This window comes from Physeter macrocephalus, chromosome 16, assembly GCF_002837175.3.
Source record: "Physeter macrocephalus isolate SW-GA chromosome 16, ASM283717v5, whole genome shotgun sequence".
In the NCBI taxonomy this organism is placed as follows: Eukaryota; Metazoa; Chordata; class Mammalia; order Artiodactyla; family Physeteridae; genus Physeter; species Physeter macrocephalus.
In genome coordinates, this window is record NC_041229.1 from 60,334,552 (window position 1) to 60,356,462 (window position 21,911).

The 21,911-nt window shown below is 46.4% G+C and overlaps 2 protein-coding genes and 1 long non-coding RNA gene across 8 annotated transcripts in view; 1 reads left to right on the forward strand and 2 right to left on the reverse strand.

The window, feature by feature from the left end:
* LOC114488018 (uncharacterized) overlaps positions 1-21,911 on the forward strand; it is a 58,310-nt gene that overhangs the window by 12,131 nt on the left and 24,268 nt on the right. For 3 of the 4 annotated variants that reach the window (XR_003683697.2, XR_003683699.2, XR_003683696.2), the window contains exon 2: positions 5,452-5,622. This is a non-coding gene — a long non-coding RNA (uncharacterized lncRNA). Of the gene's footprint in view, positions 1-5,451; positions 5,623-7,425; positions 7,506-21,911 lie in introns of those variants that run through there. The other variant, XR_003683698.2, reaches the window with a different exon arrangement.
* FOLR1 (folate receptor alpha) lies at positions 9,540-15,874 on the reverse strand. Its single transcript, XM_007112858.3, has 5 exons — positions 15,593-15,874; positions 12,597-12,766; positions 10,965-11,153; positions 10,072-10,207; positions 9,540-9,926 (listed from the first exon to the last, which is right to left on the reverse strand). The coding sequence occupies exons 2-5, from the start codon at positions 12,744-12,746 to the stop codon at positions 9,646-9,648; spliced, it is 756 nt and encodes a 251-aa protein (XP_007112920.1). The 5' UTR covers positions 12,747-12,766; positions 15,593-15,874; the 3' UTR covers positions 9,540-9,645.
* The window catches only part of LOC102995560 (folate receptor alpha), a 5,079-nt gene continuing 2,223 nt past the window's right edge, over positions 19,056-21,911 (reverse strand). For all 3 annotated transcript variants that reach the window (XM_028501463.1, XM_028501462.1, XM_028501461.1), the window contains 3 exons: positions 20,100-20,288; positions 19,772-19,907; positions 19,056-19,521 (listed from right to left, as the gene is read on the reverse strand). In XM_028501463.1, coding sequence (XP_028357264.1) covers positions 19,235-19,521; positions 19,772-19,907; positions 20,100-20,288 — 612 coding nt within the window. In that variant the 3' untranslated portion in view covers positions 19,056-19,234. The remainder of the gene's footprint in view (positions 19,522-19,771; positions 19,908-20,099; positions 20,289-21,911) is intronic.

Here is a 21,911-nt window from a genome sequence, read left to right on the forward strand (position 1 = left end):
GTCCGGGAAGATCCCACATGCCGCGGAGTGGCTGGGCCCGTGAGCCATGGCCGCTGAGCCTGCGCATCTGGAGCCTGTGCTCCACAACGGGAGAGGCCACAACAGTGAGAGGCCCACGAACCGCAAAAAACAAACAAACAAAAACAAAACTTTGCTCCACATATATGCACTACCAAATGTAAATTAGATAGCTAGTGGGAAGCTGCCGAACCGCAAAAAACAAACAAACAAAAACAAAACTTTGCTCCAGTACAGCTTCATTCCCTCCCCCACTCCTTTGTACTATTATTGTCATGCAAATTATAATTTTATACATTATGAACATATCAACAGACTTTTAATAATTATTATTTTACACACCTGTCTTTTTCCATTAGATAGGATAAGAGAAGTGTTACAACATAAATACATTTATACCATATTTTATATTTCTTTGTATATTAACTTTTACTTATGCTCTTGATTTCTTCATGGGGATTCACATACTGTCTGGTGGCGTTTCATTTCAGCTTGAAGAACAACCTTTAGTATTTCTTGTAAAGAATGTCTGCTAGCAACAAATTCTCTCAGTTTTGGTTTATTTGGGTATGTCTTAATTTCACCTTCCTTTTTAAAAAATATTTATTTATTTATTTATTTGGTTGCACTGGGTATTAGTTGCAGCACGTGGGCTCCTTAATTGCAGCACATGGGCTCCTTAGTTGTGGCATGCATGTGGGATCTAGTTCCCTGACCAGGGATTGAACCCAGGCCCCCTGCATCGGGAGCGCAGAGTCTTAACCACTGTGCCACCAGGGAAAGTCCCTCTCCTTCATTTCTGAAGGATAATTTTTCTGGTTATAGAATTCTTTTTTTTTTCTTTTTCTTTTTTATTTTGGCTAAACCATGCAGCTTGCGGGGTTTTAGTTCCCTGACCAGGGATTAAACCCTTGCTCTTGGCAGTGAAAGCAGGGAGTCCTAACCACTGGACCACCAGGGAATTCCCCTTGGCTATAGAATTCTTGATTGAGCTTTTTCACTTCAGCACTTTGAATATATCATCCCACTGCCTCCTGGCTTTCATAGTTTCTGATGAGACATTAGCAGTTACTCTTATTGAGGGTACTTTGTACATAAGTTGTTTTTCTATTGCTGCTTGTAAGATTCTCTCTTTGTCTTCCAGTAGTTTGACTCTGATGTGTTTAAGTGTAAATTTCTTTGAGTTTATATTATCTTGACATCATTGAACTTCTTAGATATGTAGATTAATGTTTTTCATAAAATCTGAGATTAAACCATGATTTCTCCACTGCTATAATATTTATGTCTTCCCCCCCTTATAGAACTCCCATTGTGCATATTTTGGTATGCATGATGGTTATCACCACAAGTCCCTGAGGCTGTGTTCATTTTTCCTTCATTTTTTTTTTTTGTTCTTAAGAATGGACGATTTCTGTTTTCCATCTTCACATTTATAGATTCTTCAAACCTGAAGCCACTTCAAACCTGCTGCTGAGCACCTCTAATAAACAAAACTTTTATTCAGGCTTTCTTTTTGAGAGCAGCTTAAGGTTCACAATGAAATTGAAGGGAAGGTATAGAAATTTCCTATATATCCCCTGCCCCCACAGGTACATAGCTTCCTCCATTATAACATCCCCAACCAGAGTGGTACATTGTTACAATTGATGAACCTACATTGACACATCTTAATCAGCCAAAGTCCATAATTTACATTAGGGTTCACTCTTGGTGCTGTATATGCAATGAATTTGGACAAATGAATAATTGTATCCATCATTATAATATACAGAGTATTTTCACTGCACTAAAAATCCTCTGTGCTCTGCCTACACCCCCCTACCCACAATCCCAGCAACCACTGATCCTTTTGCTATCTCTATACTTTTGCCTTTTCCAAATGTCATATAGTTAGAAACATACAGTATGTAGCTTTTTCATATTGGCTTCTTCCACTTAGTAATATATATTTACGGTTCCTCCATGTCCTTTTAATAAAATATTTATTTATTTAATTTATTTATTTTCTTTATTTTTTTGGCCGCGTCCAGTCTTATTTGCGGCACGCGGGCTCTTTGTCATGGTGCACTGGCTTCTTTCTAGTTGTGGCATGTGGGTTTTTTTTCTCTAGTTGTGGTGCGCAGTCTCCAGGACACGTGTGGGCTCTGTAGTTTGCGGCACATGGACTCTCTTGTCGAGGCGCTCGAGCTCAGTAGTTGTGGTTCGCCAGCTGAGTTGCCCCACGGCATGTGGGATCTTAGTTCCCCGACCAGGGATTGAACCCATGTCCCCTGCATTGGAAGGTGGATTCTTAACCACTGGATCACCAGGGAAGTCCCCAGTTCCCCCATGTCTTTTCATGGCTTGATAGTTCATTTCTTTTTAGTGTTGAATAATATTCCATTATCTGGTTGTACCACAGTTTATTTACCCACTCACCTACTGAAGGACATCTTGGTTGCTTCCAAGGTTTAGCAATTATGAATAAAGCTGCTATAGACATTAATGTGCAGGTCTTAGTGTAGAAATAACTTTTCATCTCCTTTGGGTAAATACTAAGGAGCATGAGTGCTGGATCATGTGATAAGAGTATGTTTAGTTTTTTAAGAAACCATCAAATTGTCTTCCAAAGTGGCTATACTACTGTGCATTCCCACCAGCAATGAATGAAATTTCCTTTTGCTCCACATCCTCACCAGTATTTGGTGTTGTCAGTGTTCCAGATTCTGGCCATTCTAACAGGTGTGTAATGGTATCATGTTGTTGTTGTTGTTTAAAAATAAATAAATAAATTTATTTATTTATTTATGGCTGCGTTGGGTCTTCGTTGCTGTGTGCGGACTTTCTCTAGTTGAGGCGACCAGGGCCTACTCTTCATTGTGGTGTGCAGGCTTCTCATTGCAGTGGCTTCTCTTGTTGTAGAGCACGGGCTCTAGAGTGCAGCCTCAGTGGTTTTGGCGCATGGGCTTAGTTGCTCTGTGGCATGTGGGATCTTCCCAGACCAGGGCTCAAACCCATGTCCCCTGTGTTGGCAGGTGGATTCTTAACCAGTGTGCCACCAGGGAAGCCCCATGTTGTTTTAATTTGCATTTCCTAATGACATATAATGTGCAGCATGTTTTCATATGCTTATTTGCCATCTGTATATCTTCTTTGATGAAGTATTTGTTATAATGTCTTTGGCCCATTTTTTTTTAATCAGGTTGTTTTCTTATTGTTTAGTTTTAAAAGTTCTTTGTATATTTTGGATAACAGGCATTTATCAGATATATCTTTTGCAGATATGTTCTCCCAGTCTGTGGCTTGTCCTTTCACCTTTCACTCTCTTGACAATGTCTTTTTTTTTTTTTTTTTGACATGCTGCACGGCTTGCGGTATCTTAGTTCCTCAACTAGGGATCGAACTCAGGCCCCGTCAGTGAAAGCATTGAGTCCTAACCACTGGACCTCCAGGGAATTTCCAACAATGTCTTTAATTGCGCAAAAATTTTTAATTTTGATTAAATCTAGCTTATCAGTTCTTTCTTTCATGGATCTTGCCTTTGGATCATCACCTAACCCAGAGCTGAGGGATTGGAGCCTTCTCAGGTATTTCCTGGACATATTCACAGTTCTGCAAATGCACATGAATTCAATATCCCCAGGTAGAGATGTCAGAGCTTTTCAAAGCTCCCTTTTGGCATCTCATTCCCTGATGTTCCTTTTAAGTTTTTTGTCCTGCCTCTTGTTTGCCACAACTGGTAGGAAGCTGGGATGTCAAATAATTTGCTGCTGATTGTTTAGACAAACACCTAGGCATTGGGTTTCTCACTGGGTTGGCTCATGAGTCAGACAAGCCCTGTGAATGGGGCTCTTAACAGAGCTTCCAGATAGATCAAGTAGTGACAGTTCTCTAGGGATAGGGCTTTTTGGGGAGATCCACACCCACTCTGCCCCCTCTAGTGGCTGCTAGGCCACTGGTTTTCATAGCTACTGTAGTTGTGAGGAGGATGGGAAAAAGCAAATAAAAGTACCACAAAGCTCACTGTTCCTACTGATATTCAGCCATTTTTCTTGAATAAATTCTCCTTAGTTTTTGAAAGCTTTGATTAATTTCCAGAGTTCTGGAAAAGTTGATTTTGACAAGTTTTGCCAGTGTTATTGCTTTTATGGAGGAGTGGATTTTCAGATGTCCTTACTCTGTCATTCCAGAAGTGCTTCTTCAGATTACTTCTATTTTAAGAAGCATAAAGCTTTAAATAATATTGGTCACTTGTAAGTAAAATGGTCTTTGAGTATACAGTCTACTGTTAACACGAATAAATAAAAGTTATTTTTTGTTTCCTGTGTGTTTCGCCCTCACAGCAAAGTTTAGGTCCTTATCAACCTGAATTTGAACTTTCACTTCTCAAAAACGCATGTTAATTTTTTGGGCTTTGTGCTGACTTGCATCATGCTGTTGGGTCATGATATAACATGAAACAATAGGATCCCTCATTTCTAGAGAAGTTAAAATTCTTGGTGACAAGGTTGTTATAAAATATAGTTTTCTTATTAATAACACAGCCAAGGCTGAGGCTATTTCCTGACAACACTTTTTTTTTTTTCTGTTTCCCTTCTCCAAGATCAGGTCCTAAATTCAGACTAATAAAACTATCAAGGCATATTTTACACCAAAATCATTTTGGCACTTCCCAGACAGCTGCTAGAATACATAAAAAATTTGCTCCCTCACAGCATGGTACTCATAAGTAAAGAAGGAGGCAAGGAGGGATGCTAAAAATAGTTAGGTATAATTGGTATGCTCCGTGTTTTAAAATTCAGCTTATCAGTATCATAAGAGCTGCCCTGTACATCGTGTTCACATTATGGAGAAAGATGTTAGAGCAAAGAGAAGAATTCGTCCTTTCTAGAGGATTTTTATACAAGGTAAAGGATTGTGTCTGTGAATATTTAGTGATTGCAGACTTTCCCACATGAGTAAAAGCACACCCATTTTAATAAGCAAGGGTCTGCATGACGACTGTCAACAAATCTATTTCCAAGATGATTTTATCCTTTATTTTAAAATAATCTTTTATTATTGATAGTAATTTCCATGCACATCTTACAAAACAGACTGTAAGGCCCTCAAGATTTCTAAATACATCCACTGTCCATATCGCCCTTGGAGCTGAGGCAAATAGAGAGGACAAATGGAATTATAAAAAATAAGTTGGTTAAGTTGATTGAGAAGACAAACTCTCCTTGTCCACCTCTTCCTCTCCAGGTTCTAATAATATGTTCTCCTCAAAACAGCTATCAACTGAGACCTCATGAAATATAGCAGTTGACAGTAAGTTCATGCTCTGTTGTATTACACCCCAGTGAAAATTCTTCTCTCTTTTATTCTGGTATTAGAAATTAATAGATTGACCGATCTTCCGTTTGTGCTAACAAGGAGTTTCTCTTCTCTCCTTTTGTTTTCCTGAAGATCCTACCATAATTGACTGACTGGAAAATAGACTCATGGATCTGACATCACCACCATAAACTAACGCTTGGATGATTCAAGCTGTCAGAGCCCTGGGACTTGAGACTTCCAGAAAAATTCCAGCCCCAAAGCAGAAGACTTCTATGGAGAAAGATGCTAAGCCACAAACAGGTAACAAGAAATAATTTTTAAAGAATTAGGGAAGTTGATGAAGGTGATATGATTGTGGTTATTATGTTGGTATTTTTGGTAATATGCTTCATGTTCTTTTTTTGATTAGTCATATGATGCAGCCCTTTTTGTTTCCCCTGGCTGTGGTCTCTAACCCTCAATTCAGTAGACCATACTTGGGCCAACTGCAATAAACACTCTCTCTAAAAAAATTCTTGGCAGTGGGCCATTCTCCTAAGCATCTCTATTGGTATTGTTTACATCTACACCAAGAACTGACTCCCTCCTTGACTGCCACGTTGGTCCAACCAGTTTCTCAAAGTTCATGAGTTTGGCTCAGATGATAGATTTTTGTGGAGCCAGACGCTAAATTCCTTAGAATACATCCCCTCATGGGTACACTCCACAGAAATTCAGAAATATATAAAATTCCTTATATAATACCATTGCAAGGGAGAGTATTCTATAGGCAATCACTCATTCATTCATTCATTTTACATATCATAAAATTCAACCATTTAACGTTTACAGTGACTTTGTGGAGTGGTGCAACCTGATCATAAATGAGTTTTAGAACATTTTCATCCCCCCTTATGCCCATTTATAGTTAATCCCTATTCCCAAATCCAGCCTTAGGCAACTGCTAGTGTACTTTCTGTCTCTATAAGTTTGCCTTTTCTGGAACTTTCATACAAATGGACTTTCACTTAGCAAAATGTTTCTAAGGTTCACCCATGACATAGCATATGTCAGTAGTTCATTACTTTTTATTGCTGAATAGTATTCTGTTGTACGGATACGACACATTTTGTCTGTCTACTCACCAGTTGATGGACATTGAGCTTATTTTCAGTTTGGGGCTATTATGACTAATGCTGCTATGAACATTCGCATGCAAGTCTTTGTGTGGATATGTATTTTCATTTCTCTTGAGTAGATGCTTAGAAGTAGAATTGATGGGTTGTATGACAGTTTTGTGTTAACTTTTTGGGAAACCGCCACACTGTTTTCCAAAGGACAGTGCCGTTTTATATTCCCATCAGTAATATAGGAGGGCTCCAGTTTCTCTATATCTTTGTGAACAGTTGTTATTGCCTGTCTTATTATTGTAGCTATTCTAGTGGGTATGAAATGGTATCTTATTTTGGTTTTAATTTGCATTTTCCTAATGACTGATGATGTTGGGCATCTTTTCATGTACTTTCTTTGATGAGATATCTATTCATTTCTTTCTTTTGTGTGTGTGGTATTTGGAGTAGAGCAGTTATTATTATTATTATTATTTTATAAATCTATTTTATTTATTTATTTTTGGCTGCATTGGGTCTTCGTTGTTGCGTGCAGGCTTTCTCTAGTTGTGGCGAGCGGGGGCTATTCTTCATTGTGGTGCGCGGGCTTCTCATTGCGGTGGCTTCTCTTGTTGCCGAGCACGGGCTCTAGGCGCTCGGGCTTTAGTAGTTGTGGCATGCGGGCTCAGTAGTTGTGGCTCGTGGGCTCTAGAGCGCAGGCTTAGTAGTTGTAGCACACGGGCATAGTTGCTCCACGGCATGTGGGATCTTCCCAGACCAGGGCTCAAACCTGTGTCCCCTGCGTTGGCAGGCAGGTTCTTAACCACTGCGCCACTAGGGAAGCCCCTCTATTCATTTCTTTAGCCCAATAGTTAATTGGTTGTTTGTCTTATTAAGTTGTCAGTATTCTTTGTATATTATGGATACAAGTCACTTATCAGATATGTGTTTTGCAGATATTTCCTCTTGGCTATTTCTTGTCTTTTATTTTCTTTCTTTTTTTTTTTTTTTGCAGTACGCGGGCCTCTCACTGCTGTGGCCTCTCCCGTTGCGGAGCACAGGCTCCGGACGCGCAGGCTCAGCGGCCACGGCTCACGGGCCCAGCCGCTCCACGGCATGTGGGATCTTCCCGGACCGGGGCATGAACCCGTGTCCCCTGCATCGGCAGGTGGACTCTCAACCACTGAGGGACCGCCCCGGACCGGGGCACGAACCCGCATCCCCTGCATCGGCAGGCGGACCCTCAACCACTGTGCCACCAGGGAAGCCCTGTCTTTTATTTTCTTAATGATGTCTTTTGAAGTGCAGAAGTTTTGAATTTTGATGATGTCCAGTTTATCAGTTCTTTTCAGTGATGGACTGTGTTTTTGGTTCAAAAAAGAAACAAATGATGGGTGGAAGCATTAATATAAGAAATCTTTGTCTAACACAGGGTCTGGAAGATGTTCTCCTGTTTTCTTCTAAAGTTTTTATTGTTTTATCTGTTACAGTTAAGTTTATGATCCTTTCTGAGTTATTTTTGTTTATGTTATGAGTTGAAGGTCTAAATTCATCTTTTTGTATGTGGATAATCAACTGTCCCAGCACATTTATTGAACCGATTATCCTTTATCCCAATGAATTGCCTTAGCACCTTTGTCAAAAATCGATCAACTATAAATATAAGGATTTATTTCTGGACTCTCAATTCTGTTTCATTAATCTATATGTCTATTCTTATGCCAGTACTGCTGCTCTAGGAAATCTTAATTTGGAAAATTATTAATACATCCTCAAGCTAATGACTCCTCAGAAGTTGAGGATGATAATTACAGAAAGTGGGATTCTAACAAGTATTTTTAGAAACAGTTCAGAAACAACAAAATAGGCCTTTGATAAGGTATATTGGATTGAGATGGTACTTATCTTAAATTTCACTAATTCTAACATATCTGTAAACAAGTCATATGTATAAATAGTGTCGCTGGCTCTATAGAGAATGATACATTGAATGGCTGTGTTCACAAGAGTGCCTAGGGGTGGCCAGTGCATTGCTCCACTTTTTGTGTTGATATAGTTCTATGTATAAGTTCAAAGAGTTGGTTCTTCTTGTCAGGATCTAACTGAAAAATTAAATTTGTAACCATGACCATGCCAGAAATATAACTGACCATAACATAATAAAGTCTTTGTAGCAGCCTGTAAGTCTGTTGACAAATATCCTGATTCCGCTCTCCTTCCAGGAACATGTTAGGACCGTATTTTTCCTGGCCTCCTGGAAGTTAGTCATGGTCATGACTAGATTTAGCCAATGAAATAAGTAATGGGTGGAAGTTTTAAGAGCCTGTATGGAATTCACCAAGTTCCGTATTCCTGTCTCGTGGAAGTGTGTGATGAGATGGAGCCTCCATCAGCCTGGGCCCCTAAGTGACAAGCAGAATCCCCCTGACAGCCCATATTAAGCACCATAGTTTGAGCAAGAAATCAGTGTTAGTTGTGTTAAGACACTGAGATATTAGGGATGATGTTGCTGTAACATAACCTAGCTTATTACAACTTCTACAAATTATGCTTAATGTAGGAACACTGCCTAAAAATCTGTCAGATCATTGGTTTGGGACCTGCTCTAGGCATCTAGGTTTGGGTTCCAATCCTAGCTTTGCCAGACTAGCTCAGGCTTAGCTCCTCTAGTCAGGCCTGGGGTCTATTATCCCTTTAAGATGCATTTGGGACGGTGCCCGGCAGATAGCGCTTTGGGGTATTATCTGTTAGGGGGTTAGAGCTCCTGTGGCTACCCTTCACTTCTTCCCAGCCAGCCATCCAGAACATGCTGGACACTCCTATTCCCCTCTCTTCTATTGGAGAGCTGAGCGCAGGGCAGAACAGTTAACCCTGGGAGGCTTGGGTCCAATTCAAATGATAAAATCCTGGGCCTGGCTCTAGACTAGAGCTGTAGTGAAAAATGAAATTGAGAGATATGACTGTGTCCCAGCTTGGAAGAATAGTTAAGTTATCTGGCAAGTTCATAGCAAGTATCAGAGCTGGGAACTGACCAAGTCTAACTAGCTTCAATCAGTGGGAACTGGGAAGCACAAGTCACATTTCCGTTCACACTCAAATAACTTACACGACACATGTGGGGTGTCTGGTTTTATTCAAACAGTCAGAGTTCCCACCAAGGAACAGAAACTGAGTAATTGGAAGCTGTGGGTCTTAACACGGCAGGGATGTCCAGGTATCAGAAAACAAAAGGAGCTCAGTTGAGCAGCCAGAGCAACATTAGGACCAGGCCGAAACGCAGAGGCCAGGCCTCATGGAGCCCAGCCCCACTCATGGTCTCAGCATAGAACCTCGCCACCTCCTCGTTGGGGTTGCCCTGGGCCGGGTCGAACCACATCTGGATGCAGCGGCCGCTGCCCCGGCCATAGTTGCTGACTTTGTAGGAGTGACTCCAGATTTCATTACACAGAGCAGCAGGCGTGGGGAAGTAGAAGTCAAAGGGGTGGCAGGCAGCTCTCACTGGGCACTGGTTATACCCTATGGGGAGGATGGAAGACCTGTAGCCACTGGGTCCAGAACCATCTCTTGTTCCACCAGCCCCACAGCCTCAAATCTCCATATACTCGTTCCACAGCCCCCCTCCACCTCCAAACCCCCCCCCCGCCCCCACCCAGTCCCTCACCTGAGGTCCAGTTCCAGCCCTTGTGCCAGTTGGTCTTGCAGGTGTAGGAGGTGCGGCAGTCTTCCCACCAGATCTGACAGTCATCTTTGCAAAGGGGCACGTTCAGGACCCGCTCTTTGCGCCAGCTCTGGTTCACCTGGGGGGAGCGGGGGGAAGGGAGGGCTCCAGTCAGCCAGGGATCTCAGCTGCTACAGCCTTGATGGGGCCCAGGGCTGGGGGAGGGGGCGACGCCTCTACTGTTACCAAACTCAGGTTCCGCTGTTCTCTGCTCAAAAGCCCATAATCGAGAGGCGAGAGGCCAGTGTCAGTAGAAAGGAAAGTTGCTTTAATCAGAAAAGCCGGCAATCTGGGGAGAAGGTGAACTTATGTCCCGAGACCAACTCTGAAGATTCTGCTTAGCCATGACAGTTTTTAAAGGGAAAAAGGGGAAAGAATCTCAGTGAATCATCACGGCAGGAGGTTGGATTCTGCATCATTCTCCATTGTGTGCAGACTGGCTGACTCTCTCTTCAGATATTATCTTGCCCAAGTGATCTGCCTGCAGGATTGCTAAGGGAGCTGTTGGAGGTAGAGAGCTAGTCATTTTTTAACTACTTAATTCTTCATTCTTACTTCTTTTAATGTAGGAAAAGAACCAACAGGTTAGGCAAGGCATGGTGTCTATTCAGGAGAGCATAAGTCAGGAGTTAGGTTAAATTGCCTGGTGATCTCATTCCTATAATTAGGCTCCTTTAAGGTTAGAGGGGAACAGTAATGGGCAAACAGGAAAGGGGCAAAAGAGCTGTGTTCACTACCACCCTCAATCCAGAGTACCTGGACCACGCCCTCCCTGCAAGTGGCCTGTGGGCCCTGCCCTCTGCTGAGGTTCATGTCTGTGGGGATGGTGCCCATACCTCCTGGATCCAGGGCCCCAGGTTAGGTGAGCACTCATAGAGGCAGGTGTCCTGAATAAAGTGGCGCTTGCAGGCGGGCTCCATCTTGCCACAGTGATCCCAATTGAATCTGTACAGGTAGGAAATATCCTTATGGGCTTCTTGGCTGGTGTTAACGGAGCAGCAGGCGTTCTTCTTCCAGGGACTGCACTGGGAGGGGAAGACACAGGACTAAGTCCTTGACCCACCATGGCCATCTCCTGCAGATTCTGGTTCCTCTGCCTCAGGTAGGTCACCCAGAGGAACCCTCGCTGGGGAGGCTGCCTCTAAGCCTGGCCTTGAGGAGCCCTCATTTTGGGGTAGAGGAAATAATAGTACTGACTTTTAACTCTCACACCCAGCATAACCAGAATATTCACATGCGCAGCCTCTCCCTTTTTAGTCCTTGATTCCCCAACACAGGCTTCAGGGAAACACTTGCTACTGGGGGGCCTTCTTTGGGGGAGAAGGCTTTCCAAGACTGTGGAATCCCAGGAGGGAGCCTCACCCAGAGATGCAGTCATCACAACATTCATTAATTCAGGTCTTTATTGAGCTCCTACTTATTCTAACCCAGGCCTTTTTCTAGGAACTGGGAACACAAGGAAAACTTATTACTGGATAATTGCTTTGGGAAAAAACAAAGCAGGAGAGGAATGGGAAATTGTTTTCTAGAAGGGTAGGATTAAGCCTCTTTCAGAAGGTGAGAAAGACCTGGAGGTAAGGAAGCAAGTTAAATAAACTGCAACCCCAGAATAGTTCTTATTACAGAAATACTCAGTACATTGTTATTGAATGAATGAAAACCCATGGCCTAGATTTTAGTATAAAAGCACAATATTAAGATGTGCACTTTAAAAAAATATATAGGCTGAAGAGGGTAAAGTCAAGGCTGCTGGAATTATCCAAGTAATACCACCACTTGTCAGGCTGCACTGGCAGCTAGGGGCTCAATGATGCAAAACAAGCACAAACAGCGGGACTGTGATCATTATCTGCTGATGAGATAAATATGAACATTTACATATTGAAATGCATAGTTCAAGTGACTTGCCTTTTGGTTTTTTCTTTACAGTTATGACATCACATTGACTTTTTTTTTTTTAACATTTAGATAGGTTCAGGAGATTGAAGGGATTGTGGCAAAGTCATTGTCATAGGAAGGAGACCTCAGGTCCAATAGGGTTGAGAGCCCCAGAGGACATGTTTGCCTCGCACCCAGCTTCACTGTGAGAGACCCTCTTTTCCTGAGCTGTTTGGGGCTGGCAGAAAAGAAGCCGCCACATGCAGTGTGCTCTTTCTCCTCTCAGATCCCTGGAGGGGTTAGCCCCAGTCTAAACTCAGAAATCAAAATCAACCCCCCAGACGGGTCTCTCCAGGCTCTTCTCCAGGCCTGCTTCCTGCTTTTAGTAACACGGAAACCCAACAACCAAGAAGCTGAGCTCTTGGCATTGCCTGACAACACTGGGCACACAGTATGTGTTAAAAAGTCGCCCATAAACCAGTGCAAACCGAAGACCTGCTCAGGCGGCCTCCCTGCCTCCACCAAGGAGGCAGGCAGACGTTTCCTGAGGCAGCTCTTCCCCAATCAACCCAGACCACTTCTCGGCCCACCTGCTCATGTAGCTTGTCCTCGGGACCTGGCTTTTCCTTATGGTGCTTGGCATTCATGCAGACGTTGAGAAGCTCAGTCCTGGGCCGGGCTGTCCATACGGCAGCCACCCTTACCAAAAGGAACAGTAGCCACGTTGTCTTCCAGGCCATGCTTATCCCTGAAGAAATAACTGTGGTCAAAGGCAGCAAGGAATGTGAGAATGCGGGAATGCAGAGGTGGGTCCTCAAGGTGTTTATAACAGTCTCAGGTGGGTGGAGCCTAGGGCGGATCAGACTGACACCCTAGTCTTGCCAGCCTCAGGGAGGGTTGGGTCTGGGACAGTACCTGGCTGGGATCTCCCTGGCTTCTATACAAGGTCATGAGGATCAAGTGCAACTAAGGGATGGAGTTTGGGCAAAATGCAGAAATAGCCAGGAGATTGCCATAGGTTCCCAATCCCTTGTTGGAAATCCTTGAAGGCAAATGTTTCAGAGCTTAAAACTTTTCAGATTTTGTTGACTGAAAAAAACGTACAATGTAAGAGTTCTGAGTTGAGTTTACTCAGTGTCTATAGCCCAGGAGACTGCTCTGCAAAACTGTTCTGAAGAGGTGAAGGGGGAGATCAGTACATATGTGATTTCGGCCAAGGGGTACGTGCAGTCAAGCACACATCTCTGTAGAAGGTTGCTGCTAGTCGCAAGGAACAGATATCTTAGTTAATGGTTTTAGTGCTTTTCTAGATATGAGAAGATGCAAGAATTTGTGTTCATAAAATTTTTTCCTAAAAATATCTATCTAACCATCCGAAAGGCCTGTTCTGCCAATTTTCCCAGAGTACAGAGTGTCTTGTTCCTGATCTCCACCCTGAATTTCTTTTAGTGTGTGTTAAAGGTCAGAGACTGCAGTCACTAATGACTTAATCTTTATAGAACCTGGGTGGCGGAGTGACATTCTTTAGTTGGCAGTTTTATCAAAGGTAATACAAAATAAGATAATGCAATTTACATGCACTCAATGATCAAGCACACATTCTGTGGGGAAGGAAATAGGTATACTGGTGCGATAAATAAAAACTATAATAACCTCACATTAATTTTCAGATCAGATTTTTTTTAATTAATTAATTTTATTTATTTATTTTTGGCTACTTTGGTGCTTTGTTGCTGTATGCAGCTTTCTCTAGTTGCGGCGAGTGGGGGCCACTCCTCTCTGTGGTACGTGGGCTTCTCATTGCGGTGGCCTACCCTGTTGCAGAGCATGGGCTCCAGGGGCGCGGGCTCAGCAGTTGTGGCTCGCGGGCTCCAGAGCACAGGCTCAGTAGTTGTGGCGCACAGGCCTAGCTGCCCTGTGGCATGTGGGATCTTCCCAGACCAGGGCTCGAACCCTTGTCCCCTGCACTGGCAGGCGGATTCTCAACCACTGCGCCACCAGGGAAGCCCTCAGGTCAGATTTTGACACCAAATGACTTGGTGTAAAAGTTTATCTTAGTTTTGGAACTCCAGATGCAGATCAATGTTTTAAAAAAAAAAAAAAAAAAAAAAAGCCCTGCTTCCAGCCCTTTCCAGCCTCATTTTTTGGCCTCTCCCAGAGACCCTGTGACCTGGAGGATGTCACAGGGCAGAGGCTTGGGGGTGGACATGGGCAGCCAAACAGCCCACCCCTGGGGCCTAGGGAGGCTCCTGAACCTCTGCCACAGAGCTGGCCTCTCCTTGGCCTTCATAGCATCTCAATCCCCTGACCTCTGACGCTGAGCTTTGGGAGGTGCCTGTTCCCTCATGCCGCTGGTCACCAGGTGCCTGGTTCTCCTAAAACACTCAGAATTCATTTCTTACAGCTCCTAAAGCTTATGCATCCTCCCTGCTCACAAAGTTGCCTCGCCGCCACATTGCCCCCATCTTCTGCACAACTCCAGCATCTTGCCTGGGCCTCCTGGATGGGGCCTGAACTGGGTGGACTCCAGGCTGACTCTGCCCAGCAGGACTCCAGGAAACCTGGGATTATATTCCCACCTAGCTCTCCTCACTTCACACCCTCCCACAATCCATTATCCTGCTACACTGTTTATTCCAGTGTTCATTCATTTGCTGATTCATTCATTGAAGGACCCAATCATCTCTCCATTGATCCCATCACTCCCTGATCTCCAAGAGCACAGGACAAATCTGTACTCTTGGAAATGCCAGGTGATTCAGGATCAGGCTCCTTTGGGGAAACAGAGTCTAGCAGTTTAGAGCACAGGGTTCCGGATCCGCCTGTGCGTGATCCCAGCTCTCACACTCCCCCTCCTGCTTGACCTTGGGAGAAAATAACTCACATTATCTTGAGGCTTAGTTTCCTCACCTGAGGATTATATGTAGCGGGGGCGGGGGGAACCCTAAGAAATACTAGCCAGCTGGGCACGGACTGAGGAATCAGTTGGGCATGGGTTGAGGAACGTGTCCCAAGTCACACAGTAGGGACCACCCAAGTCCAACTCAGGACCCTCAAGTCCAGAGCTCCTTCAGCTTTTGTCCCCTGCTCTTTCCCTGTGCTGAGGCTCCCATAGGGGTAACTGACACAGAGTACTGGGGGAGTACTGGGAGGGCTGAGAAAACCCTTTCCCCAGGTCCCATTGGATCCCACTCAGTCAGTGGGTGGTTTTTCTTGCTGTGGCTGCTTTCTAGAGCCAGAGCTCTCTTCCCCTCCATGCCAGCTACATCACCCTGCAAGCCCCTCCCCCCTCCTAGTCTTAGCTTCAGATCTGGGTCCAGCTCAGACCCCACCACCACCACCAACCACCATCCTCAACACTGCCACCCCTGCCCCCAGGGTCCCAGACTTGAAGCTCTGAGAGCTCAGTGCTGTGCTGAAAGGCAAGAGTCCTGAGTTCTGCTAACTTGTAGTTTAACCTTGGGCAGGCCCTGTCTCTGCTTCTGGATTCTCTGCCTTTAGGCAGTGGATCCTCCCAGCTCAAATCCTTTAACACTTGCTGGGAGTGCCCTAGGGTGTGTTGCTCTGAGAGGGGGTGCAGAGTGGCATACCTGGGAGAAGAGGTGGCCCTCAGTCTGGCTCGGGCTTCTGCTCTGCTCTGCAGTCCCCTTGCCTCACTCTAGGGGACAGAAGGGGCTTAGTGGCCTAGGAGACGGGGCAGTGAGAATGTGGCCCAGGAGAGGCGCTTAGGATAGGGCGAAGGCCACCCAGGAGTTAATTATTGCACGCGGGCTCCAGCCTCCGTGGAAGGGTGGTGATTAGGAGGGACCGGATGAATAGTGCAGGCCTAAGGCCAGTCCCCAAGCCCCACTTATTCCATTTTCTCCCCTAAACTCAGGTCTGAGAAAACCTTGCAGCCTGAGTTGCTGGGATCCTTTAAAGAAATCTGTTCCACTTCTAACACCCTCATCCTGTTATACCCATAAAGAGAATGAGACCCAGAGAATCAGGACAGAGCTCACTGGAGGGCAAGGGCTGGAGCTCGGGCTTCCCAGCTCCCTGCAGCTGTAGAGAGTATGGAGGTCCCATATCCCCAACTTATAGAGCCACCAACTCTTCAACCTCAGCAGCCTCAGCCATCACCCACCTCCAGCTATAACATCACAGATGTTCAGATTACCAGAGTCTCAGTTGTTCCAAGGCCCCAGCTCCCCTCCCTTCCCCCACTCCCCTACCCACTCACACGCAAGTCTCCTTTCTCCAGCAGCTAAGAGTCTGCTCTAATGTAGACTCCTCCCACCACTCCTACCCCAGCCAGGGACAGAAGCCTTTCTTTTTTCACCCTCTGAGGCCAGGCTGGTACCACTGGTGGGGAAAGGGAAGAGGGGAGGAGCAAATTTGGGCGGGAGGGAACGTTGAGCTCTGTTTTGTCAAGGTGCCTGTGTGCAACACGGCGGGGAGGTGGTGGTAGAGGTGAAAGCCCGGGGAATGGTCCAGGTTGGATGTGGGAGCCATCAGCCTATGATGGCAGCAGAAGTTTAAGGCATATGGGGCCTCACTATCCTTGGAAAGGCCACAGGTCTGAGCCCATGGAGCAGGGGGCCGGGCTGGGAGCCAGAGGAGGCAGCTGGATCACTGGAGGAGAATCAGCCAAGAAGGAAAGCCCTAAAGAGCCTGCAAAGAAATTGACTCCAGTAGGGGTGGGGGTGGAGAAATCGACTCCCAGGAGACCCCCCAGCTTGTGCCCTGCTTTCCCTCTCCCTCAGAGTGAGCCATACTTGACTCCTGTGATAACCTGGGAGGGTTAAGCCCTCTGAAGACCTGAGTAGGTAGAGGGCTGCTAGAACCCCCAGACCTCCCTCCTGGCTTTACAAACCCAGCTCAGCCTTCTCCTAATTGGAGCATGACTAGGTGTCTAGGAATGCCCAAAAGCATTCCTCTAGATGCTCTTCTAGATGGGACTTGTCCCTGTCCCCCATCTTCCACCCCTGTGCCAGGAACTGATCATAAACTGGGCTTTATAGTTCCTTCACTGCAGGAGTGATGTTTGGCCTCCAAGACCTCAGGGGTTCAGAAGAAGCAACCAGCAAGTGGGAAGTGAGTTGGAGGTGGAGTTCTAATCCGTGAGGAGTCCCTGCCCTTGTTGAGCCTCATGCCGGGCTCTGAATCTGAAGCCTCAGTGCTCAGGCCACTTGGCCAACAGGGAGGGATACAGTCAAGCATCCACTGTGGAGCTGATCCCGAGAGTATCTGCCCGGACTGGAAGCTTAATACCAGCCAAGTTAGCCATTGGCATCCTTGTGGACCCTGATCTGAAGGCTGCCCTGTGACTTGACAAAGATGAAAGGAAGGTCTTTGGCCCTGCGTGGTGGTGGTGGGGCTCTGGGCTGCAGGGAGTAGGGGTGGGAGAAACTGGGGCTTTTCCTGAGTGCCAGCCATGGCATATGCAGTCGCATATCACCCATCCTCACAGCTGCGAAAACTGCGGTTCCCAGGCAGCAAAGAGGGGCTAGAGCTGAGTCTGATTCCAAGCCTGGCTTCTTTCACAAAGAAAGGAGAGAGCACTGTGAGGGCATCAGAGTCTTGAGGGTTGCAGATCCAGTGTTTCTTCTCTGGCCTCATTTCCTGCCCTTGCCCTCTTAACTTCTGTCGTAGCCTCCTAGAAATTCTGCTGTGCTTCTGTCACCTCCAAGCCTTTGCACTTCCTGAGCCCTCTCCATGGAATGCCATTCCTCCACCTAGTCTGCTTGGCAAACATTATGCTTTGGAAGCCTTCCCTAACCTTTCTGGGCTTCCACGGAACTACGCCACACTCTGCTCCCCTGGAGCAAACCCTCAGCTCACTGTTGTAAGAGTTACTGTTTCTCACATCTGTCTGCCCCCACCAGACAGCGCAAGGTACTCAATTCCCTTCCTGTCAGCCGACACCGGCAGATTGAGTGTTCAGAAGGCATCTGCTTACTGACAGAATGAGTGCATGGATTCCTTCACTTCCTAAGCACCTCCTCTGTGCTAGGCACTGACCCAGGCCCAGGGGATCTGGCACAAAATGTCATAGACATGGCCCCTGCTTTCAGGTGTATATGTTTTGTTAGGGAAAAGTCAGACAGTAAACACAGTGGAATGGATATCTGTACAAGAGGACTTCTTTCGGTTGAGTGGTCAGAAGTCATTTTAGTGGGCAATTACTTGTAGGTTGAAATCTAAGTGGCTACAAGGAGCCAGCCTGCAGAGTATAAAAGAGCATTCCAGGAACCCAGAGAGGGAATATTTGGAGTAAAAGAACCTCCGTCCCTCAAATATCCATCAGTAGGTGACTGAATTAAATGTGATCTATACATAGAACGGAATATTGCCCAGCAATGGAAAAGAATGAATTAGATCTTTGTAGATCAATATGGAAAGATCTCAGAAACTGTGTTCTCATGGTAAGAAACATGGCAAGTGAAAACTCCACTGAGATGCCCTTTATCCCACCTATCAGTTTAGAAGAAAATCAGCTTAGCAGAAAATTCAGAGTTTAAAGCTATACTGTGTTGACCAGATTGTGGGGAAACAAGGCTAATGGGGGCCACATTGATATAACCCCTGTAAAACTGTAACTATCAAAATTATAAATCCAAATACTCCTTGACTCAGCAATCCCTCTTCTGGAATTCAGTGCTATAGCATTCTACTACGTGCATGATTTTTCACTGTAGAATTGTCATTTTTAAAAAATGGAGACAATGCAAGTGTTCATCATGGGGATCTGCCCACTAATATCTCCATCCCAGCCCACATCTAGTAAGGGAAGGAAAGGGAAAGAAACTTTCAGGAGCCTGGTAACTCATCTGCCAGTCTCTCCCCAGCTTCCCTCCACCAATTCCCTTGTTCCCTTGTGGTATAGGAGGGGGCATGAGGAGGAAGGCTGGTGCAAAGCCCCAGGCTAAGGGATCAACCTCCACCCCCTACTTGCTGCTGAACTTCAAGTTAGTCCCAGTCCCGCTTTGGGCCTCTCAAAAGGAATGATGAAGCAGTGAGAAATGCCCCCACCCCCAACCCACTCATCCCCAAATTATTTATAAGGCACAGGACACACATAGATATATCTATTAGAAAAGGCTGTCAGAGGATCCCCGTAGGACCTTGGATCAGGACCCAATGACCAGGGTATTGTGAGTCCTCCTCATCTGAGAGGGTGGAGCTGGGCTGAGCTGAGGTTGGGTGCAGGCAAGGAAGGTATCCAGGTGTCAGCAGTGGAAACAGCTTAGCCAAGGAACCAGCCTTGAAGTATCTGGGTGAGGTTGAGCAGGAGAGGTCCAATCCCCTGGGGCATGGCCCCAGAATTTGTGGTCTCGGCATAGAACCTCGCCACCTCCTCGTTGGGGTTGCCCTGGGCCGGGTCGAACCACATCTGGATGCAGCGGCCGCTGCCCCGGCCATAGTTGCTGACTTTGTAGGAGTGACTCCAGATTTCATTGCACAGAGCAGCAGGCGTGGGGAAGTAGAAGTCAAAGCGGTGGCAGGCAGCTCTCACTGGGCACTGGTTATACCCTATGGGGAGGATGGAAGACCTGTAGCCACTGAGTCCAGAACCATCTCTTGTTCCACCAGCCCCACAGCCTCAAATCTCCATATACTCGTTCCACAGCCCCCCTCCACCTCCAAACCGACCTGTAGCCACTGGGTCCAGAACCATCTCTTGTTCCACCAGCCTCACAGCCTCAAATCTCCATATACTCGTTCCACAGCCCCCCTCCACCTCCAAACCCCTCCCTCCCCCCGCCCCCGCCCAGTCCCTCACCTGCGGTCCAGTTCCAGCCCTTGTGCCAGTTGGTCTTGCAGGTGTAGGAGGTGCGGCAGTCTTCCCACCAGATCTGACAGTCCTCTTTGCAGAGGGGCACGTTCAGGACCCGCTCTTTGCGCCAGCTCTGGTTCACCTGGGGGGAGTGGGAGGGCTCCAGTCAGCCAGGGATCTCAGCTGCTACAGCCTTGATGGGGTCCAGGGCTGGGGGAGGGGGCGGTGCCTCTAACGCCCTCAGTACAGAATTCCTGGACCGCGCCCTCCCTGCAAGTGGCCTGTGGGCCCTGCCCTCTGCTGAGGTTCATGTCTATGGGGATGGTGCCCATACCTCCTGGATCCAGGGCCCCAGGTTAGGTGAGCACTCATAGAGGCAGGTGTCCTGAATAAAGTGGCGCTTGCAGGCGGGCTCCATCTTGCCACAGTGATCCCAGTTGAATCTGTACAGGTAGGAAATATCCTTATGGGCTTCTTGGCTGGTGTTAACGGAGCAGCAGGCGTTCTTCTTCCAGGGACTGCACTGGGAGGGGAAGACACGGGACTAAGTCCTTGACCCACCATGGCCATCTCCTGCAGATTCTGGTTCCTCTGCCTCAGGTAGGTCACCCAGAGGAACCCTCGCTGGGGAGGCTGCCTCTAAGCCTGGCCTTGAGGAGCCCTCATTATGGGGTAGAGGCAATAATAGTATTGACTTTTAACAGAAAGTAACACAGGGGATGTGGGAGAGCTGGGGAACCATCGTCTGGGGGAGCAGTTATTATTTGTACATGTCTAAGCAGTTTACAGAGTTATTTCACTTTATCTGGGTTATTTAGATTACTCATTTTGCACTGTGACAGTATGAACTGAGTGCAGGCACCGTGCTGGGTGCTGCGAATACTGTAATGAACAAAATAGATCAAATCTCTGCCCTCCTTGCGCTTATGGTTTTAGTTAGGGGTGGGGAGGGGGGAGACAGAGAACATTGGGGGCACTGAAAATAGCAGACGCAAAGTCCCTGAGGCTTTTGCACTTTATCTTCTCAATAACCTAGTTATCGAGTAAAAGATCGTTACTCCGATTTTTACAGAGCTTAAGTAAGCTGCACCCCTTGTGGATGGTAAGGTTAAGGTTTTACCTCAGGACAGAGAGGAGAGGGAGGAGCCTGGTCGCGGGTTGCGGTGAGGGATGGAGGGGAAGGAGGCCAGTCTGGCTCTCTCAGGGTCTGGAACCCCAGGCGAGGGGACTCCTGGTAGGTCTTAAAAGCAGCGGGGCACAGAGGGGCAATGACCACACATAGGCCTGAACATGGGCCTGACTTAACGTGGGAGGCAATCCTAGAAAGGTGAATTCAAGGCAGGTAAGATGGTAGAAGTGGTGGAGATTTCTCTTTAGAAATTGTTGTAGGCTGGGAGTCAAGAGCTGAGCAATCATGAGCCAGTTGCTTAAAATGTCTGAGATGAACTCTAGCATCCAGGCTCAAGTGAGAAGGGAGACGTGACAGGTCTGGGCACTCAGGAGAAACTAAGGAAAATCCCTGAGGGTGGATCCAAACCAACCCCTCTCCAATAACCCAGCCCACTCCCGGGGCTGCTGCCGCAGAACCTGCTTCCAGGCCTCCCCAGCTTCGTGCATGCAGTTCCTTAGGTGCCCAACTCTTGGTCGCCCTGCAAGACCCCATGCACCTCATCCCCGACCTGCCAGCCAGGGTCAGTGGTTTCTGCCTCCAAAAGAATTATTAATATAATAAATAGCGGGGAATTCCCTGGCGGTCCAGTGGTTAGGACTCCGCGCTTTCACTGCCAAGGACGTGGGTTCAATCCCTGGTTGGTGAACTAAGATCCTGTAAGCTGTGCTACACGGTCAATAAATAAATTAATTGACTAAATTAAATATAATGAAAAGCACTTCCTGGCCTATGCTAGAGACTCAGCAAAACCAGCCACTCCCATATAGCCTGCATCCCTCAGAATTACAATCACCTGACTCCCTCCAAGGTCTGTGTCTGCATCATTTCTTGGCAAAGAGGAAGTGCTGCTTAGCATTCTTTAAAGCAACCTTTAGAACTTAAAAAGTCCTGGGAGGGTTTCCCTGGTGGCGCAGTGGTTGAGAGTCCGCCTGCCGATGCAGGGGACACGGGTTCGTGCCCCGGTCCGGGAAGATC